The following is a 6,171-nucleotide window of genomic DNA, read 5'->3' as shown; positions in this document are numbered from 1 at the left end:
CCCCCCCCTCCAACCATATATTGTATCTTTTAAACTTTCTCTATCGAAAATATTCTGATGCCGACATCCTTTTCTTTGATTTTTGTTCTTTATTTCATTTTAAAATTCCCGACAATGCCTCATATCTCTAGATTGCATGGACACATTGTATAAAGCTTTCCTACTTACATATCTTATTCTTTCATCTTGATAAATAGTTCTACAAGACAGGAGAGAATAAATAAGAATACTAGAGTTTAGAATAAATCAAAAAAGAGTGCATTTGTTTAGTTTTCTATTTTCCTATCTTTCGAAGTACAGAGTCTGAGTAACTCACATAGGACTAGACTGCAAAGAAGATATTTTAAGGGATTTGCCATTCTCTGTTGTGCGCAAATGCCCCGCAAAACTCCCAAATTGAGATAGGGGGACCGAATTTTGTAGATCCAGAAAAATAATTACATTAGTATTTATTTAGGGTTAGGTTAGGTTAAGAAACTTACTTGGCCGAGCGCTGCGGCTAGGACAGGATAGGTGGCCGAGCGCTACGGCCACGGGTTAGGTTATGTTATGACACTTTCTGGGCCGAGCGCTGCGGCTAGAACAGGCTAGGGGCCGAGCGCTGCGGCCACATGTCTTACATTTAATACCCCACCAGCTGCAAGTCTCTACGTAGGCATCCCACAGATATTATTTTTCTGGATCTACAAAATTCAATCCCCCTCTCTCCGCCCCGGAACTCCACGGGGCAACCGCGCACAACAGAATATGGCAAATGCCATATTTTAACATAACATTTTGAAGTTTGATTTTTAAATTCTGCTTTAAAAAATTTACATATTCTTTCCATTGTATATTTAATGATTTGGCAATGAAAGAAACAAGTTTACAGTTGAAGGAAAAAAACACAATCGTTCCCTTTGAAAACCCTGGAAAATAAAGTTAAGAGAAATAAAAAAGAAAAATTTCCGGTGTTTGTCTCATAGTTTGATTTTCCATTCATGAAATGTTATGTTTCGCAAATGGTTAAAAAGTATTTAATTTATTTTGATAATATCAAAATGAAATTATTAAATTAGAGTTGTTACATTTCTATGTTAATCCAATTTATGATTATATGTTTAATATTTTTAAAAGAAGTGCCCGGTAATAAGGGGTTGTTTAGATAAATGCGTAGTATAGAACAGCAACAGATATTATTTTTAATACCTTGACTGACTTATAAAAATATTTTTTTGCTAAATTGAATTATTTAATATTTTATTTTAATTTAATCGCGTGTTGGTCTAAATTTATTAATCTTTCAGCTTACGGAAATATTTTGGGAAACGGACCAAACCGTTAAATCTGCTTGGACCTATCACACCCTTTCACCTCTAAAATTACACTAAGGGCAATATCAGGTCCAACGCTAATTTGGTTTCGTACGATTATGCTGTTTTAGCTTCGTTTGAAACTCACAAACTAAAATATGAAAATATTAATAGATTTTAATATTTACCGTTCCATACTCTGAGTCCCTTGTAATCCTGCAGTTTAATCGAACCTCTGCTCCGAGATGGGTTTCTACCAGGGTATTATTCCTGCTCAGGAATATACCAAACCTCTCCACCTCTCCTCCCTTCACACAATCCAGGAATATTTAACAATTATTATTTTTTAATTTATATTCGTCCTCCCTTGATAACACATTCCACGGGTTAGGTTAGGCTAAGATAGATAGAGAGCCAAAGGAAGTTAAAAAAGGAGCGGGGCTCTTAAAAGCACATTTGATAAAAAACCATCGCAAATTTAAGTTCAGGCTTATTGACAGCATTTTAAACCCCTATTTTCTTTTGTTGTTGTGATAACACCATTATAATTTTTCAAAAAATTTTAAAAGATGATCATTATCTTACTGATTTCTAGTATTGCGAAGACATTTGTTATTTACATTCTGAAAAATAAAGTATTAAAGGTCCTTCAACCTCTGTTTGATGTGGTTTAAATGACGGATAACAGTTATTTTCGCAAGCTTCTCTTCTTTTTATATAACAATAAATAAATAAAAAGTTAAATGTTTAAATGTGCGACATTAAACCATAGTTCTTTCCAATCAAAATAGAAGGAATTCATACGACAAAAGGATTTATTTTTAAATTTTCAAAAAAAGCTTAGACACGATTCTTGAAATTTATTTGAAGGATATTAAACTCTGAGGCAACTATAAAACAACGAAATAAACAATTTTGTATTTTATTTTAACAAAGAGGAACGGGAAGGGGGGTTAATTCTTTCTCATACAAAAACTAACGGGGAAGAGGGGGGAGGAAGGAAATGCACTTTACTGAATAATAAATCACTAGTAGTTCCTTACAGTTTCTGTCTGGGGTTTTTTCAAAAATCTTAACAAAAATTTCGTAGACACATACAGATTACAGATGTTAATTTACCTGCGACGATTTTGTAAACTAAATAACAAAATAAAAGATTGATTTTTAAGCAATGCCATCTTTAATTGTGACCGGATAACCTTCTTTAAAGTAATTTGAAGCCTGATCAGATCAGCCGTTAAGACTGTGGAAGGTGTCCAAACAAGATGAATGAAGGATAATTCAGAATATAATTATTGATTATCTAAAACCTTCTTTTTCCCCGACTAAATTGCATGGGTAAAACAGAATGAAAGCCATCAATTCATTACCTCCAACAGAAAAACTAAATATGTAGTTTTGAAATAATCTTGAAGTTCCGTTAGCTCTGCAAAGGACTAATATTTTTAAAACTAAGTGAAGCTGAATTCAATGTTGCCAAATACGAGGCTTATTGTTGAAAAATAATAGAAAATAGATTTATCTTTTACTGATCAGCATTTTAGTAATTTAAATAGAGGAAATACTATTCCTCGGATAGTTTCAAATAATTTCTCCCCTCTACGTCCCTTGTTTCAGAATAAACGGAAACTAAAGAATGAATAATAAATATTCAAGAATTTCCTTGGCCACAATCTCTCTCCGTTGCCTTAAAACAGTAGGCAGTGAACCTAGGATTAAACTTGCTTTCGTCCTGTCTCTACTCTTCGTCCTGGTAGTGTATTCCGTCCTGTCTCTGCTTTCCGTCCTGGTAGTGTATTCCGTCCTGTCTCTGCTCTCCTTCCTGGTAGAGTACTCCATCCTGTCTCTGCTCTCCTTCCTGGTAGAGTACTCCGTCCTGTCTCTGCTCTCCTTCCTGGTAGAGTACTCCATCCTGTCTCTGCTCTCCTTCCTGGTAGAGTACTCCGTCCTGGTTGCAAGCTCGGAGAGTTGTGTTAGCTCAGCAGGTTCTAGATTTATAGATTTATAAGAGTTTAACCTAAATCCTCTTATTTCTACGAGATGAGTTTAAGTTTATAATTAAGTGCATAAAACCACTTCCCCCAGTAAATAAACAAATATAAAATATTACAAAAACTGAAATTTTATCATCAAACGCTCTATCTTTATGATACAAAATTAATTCATTCAAGAAAGTATTTTTTAAGAATTGGGGCTTTTTTATCCTATGATGAATCCATTTTAAAATAGTAACCACTTATTGTAATTATAATTTATTATATATTATTTTTTTTTAAATAAAAAATTAGAAATAAAAAATCGATTTTTTTTGCCTTTGTCACCCCCAGGCCACCCATGAGGGTCCACAAAAAATGTCAGCCTATTGGGTCCACCCGTTTGGCCGGCTATAGAGAAAGTATATACGAATGTCTTAATGTTTATTATACTAGCGCTGAAGGGCCCGGCGTTGCTCGTGGAAATTAAAAAAAACGACTTTTTAGCCTATAACACCCCCGCCACCCATGAGTGTCCACAAAAAATTTAAGCCCATTCGGTCCAGCCGTTTGGCCGGCTATAGGCAACATATATATTTATATACGAATGCCTTGTTTTATTATATAGACTATAGCTGAAGGGCCCGGCGTTGCCCGTGGAAAAAAAATTTAGAATGTTTTTATTATTTCGATTTTTTTAGCCTAAAACACCCCCCGGCCACCCATGAGTGTCATTAGAAGGTCAAACACTGAATTCTTTGCTGCTTCTGTATTGCCTGGGTTCCTAGCTTTCGTTTGATATGCATAAAGCCATAGATAAAACATTTTCAATTTTGAGGTCGTAAGAGGTTGTTATAGGTCGTTAGAGGTCAGTAGAAGGCCAACCACTGGATTTATTGTTGCTATTGTATTCCCTGGGTTCCTGACTTTCGATTGATATGCATGAAGCCATAGTTGAAACATTTTTTATTGGTCGAGGTCATTAAAGGTCATTAGAGGTAATTCGAGGTTATAAGTGTCCAATTTTATTTTATTTTTTGAAAAAAACTCTCTTATTAGGTCTGCATGTACATCAAATAGGACATCTCCACCATCCCCTTTACTAATTCTTATATCTTTGCAACCTAATACTTCAAACTTAGATCATTTTGATCTAACAGAATTCATAGTTTGAAATATCAGAGGTCTAACGTCGGGTTGAAAAGATTTAGGGTTAGAAAATCAGAGTTTGTGGCAAAAACTCAATTCCTTTATTCCGGGTTTAAGTTGCATTCTAATTTGAATTGGCTTGAAATAAATGAGAAGACATATATTTATCCTAAAATATCTCTTTTTACCATTCTCAATTTGCAATTGGAAACTGCAGTATTTTCTCCCGGATTATTCAAGGTAAATCTGTAATGCTAAAGTTGTAAATAAAAGAATCCATAAAAAAGCCCTCTCACTCTGTACTTTTACCTATTAAATCATCATTATGTACAGTGTACGATGTACCCAAGAAATATATATCAAAGACAGCAAAGGTGGCTAGAGACATAGAGAACTATATGTACGTAAATTGTATGTAAAGTGTATGAACAGTGTATGAAAAGTGTATGTAAAGTGTATGTACAGTGTATGTAAATCCCCCCCGGCAGCTTTCATCAATAATTCCCTGAAAGCCCTGTAAGCCAACAAAATGAAAGTTTGCAGATTAGATATATAATGAATTTATAACATCTGCTAAATATTGATAATAGTTTTCCTTTAGACCCAACTGTACAATTACATGCAGATGAAGTGTACACTGTACAAGAGGATGAAAGTACAGTACATATCAAAGGAATTGAGTCTTTGTCACAAACTCTGATATTAATCCTTATATGTTCCCAACCCAGTTCAAACCATGAATTTTGATGGATCAAATAATCTAAGTTTGAAATATCAAAGGTTGTTTGAGTTTGTGGCAAAGACTCAATTCCTTGCATCTTAACTTTGGATATTTTATGTTAAAAAATATTTTCACATTTCCATTTTTAATAATTTCCAATGTTTGTAAACAAGCTAATTTCAGGGTTGACTGCTTTCTTTCAAGTCTGATATATATATATATATAAGATCTGTTGTGTGTATTATTAAAACGTCTGGTATATATAAGCTTCAACCAACGATAATATAGATATACATCATCCGTAGTTCCAATCCCTGAGCATCAAAACTGGATTTTAAAAGAACGTAGCCTTTCTGTGGAATTTTTTAGTGTGACCTTTCATTTAAAAGTATACATCTCAAAATGATTGGGATAACCTTGTTTTTTTTCAAATTGAAAATTAAATTTTGAAAATAACGTTTCATCTCAGAGAGTCGTTTATTTTCTAATCAAATTAAAAACTATGTCTTTATTTCAAATTATTCAACGCGCTCGTTTACTCGTCTATGCCGTAACACAGTAGACAGGGGTCAATTTGAATTCGAACCGGACCGATTCCTTGTACCGGCCTTAGTGACGCGCAGCAAGTACCGGCCCGCCCCTATATCGGCTCATTTTTAAACTTTCATGGGGCGGCCACACTTTTTACAATACCCTGCCTATCACAGGCCTATTTGACCTACGCCACAAGCTTAGTCTTGTGTGGTAAAGTCTCCTGTTATAAAATGTTGCGAAAGCAATTATTAGAAAAATTGAAATTGAATCGTTGCTGATGTCATTATTTACTTGAAGTATATAAGAATTAAGATTTTTATTTCCTAAGCTATCTAAAACCGTTAAAAGTTATTAAATACATGATGCTGATATAGCTATTATTGTTACAAGGGACCACAATAATAAAGTAAAAAAGAATTGCATAACAAAGTTTTTGTTAGAATTAATTTAAAACAAAACATAAATTACACGGGAAACTGTAACGCAGTGTTGCCGTTAAAAC

The 6,171-nt window shown here is 34.0% G+C and overlaps 1 protein-coding gene across 1 annotated transcript in view; it reads right to left on the bottom strand.

Annotated features, from left to right (window-relative positions):
* The window catches only part of LOC111710838 (adhesion G protein-coupled receptor A2), a 22,774-nt gene extending 17,972 nt beyond the window's left edge, over window positions 1-4,802 (bottom strand). The window contains exons 1-3 of the mRNA XM_023484998.1: window positions 4,724-4,802; window positions 2,955-3,280; window positions 1,481-1,600 (exon numbers count right to left, since the gene is read on the bottom strand). Coding sequence (XP_023340766.1) covers window positions 1,481-1,600; window positions 2,955-3,280; window positions 4,724-4,802 — 525 coding nt within the window. The remainder of the gene's footprint in view (window positions 1-1,480; window positions 1,601-2,954; window positions 3,281-4,723) is intronic.
* Between the last annotated feature and the right edge of the window lie 1,369 nt (window positions 4,803-6,171).

The sequence above is a fragment of the Eurytemora carolleeae genome, unplaced genomic scaffold (assembly GCF_000591075.1).
Source record: "Eurytemora carolleeae unplaced genomic scaffold, Eaff_2.0 scaffold1052, whole genome shotgun sequence".
Taxonomy (NCBI): domain Eukaryota; kingdom Metazoa; phylum Arthropoda; class Copepoda; order Calanoida; family Temoridae; genus Eurytemora; species Eurytemora carolleeae.
Note: the sequence above shows the minus strand (reverse complement) of the source record. Positions and strands in the feature narration are given on the sequence as shown.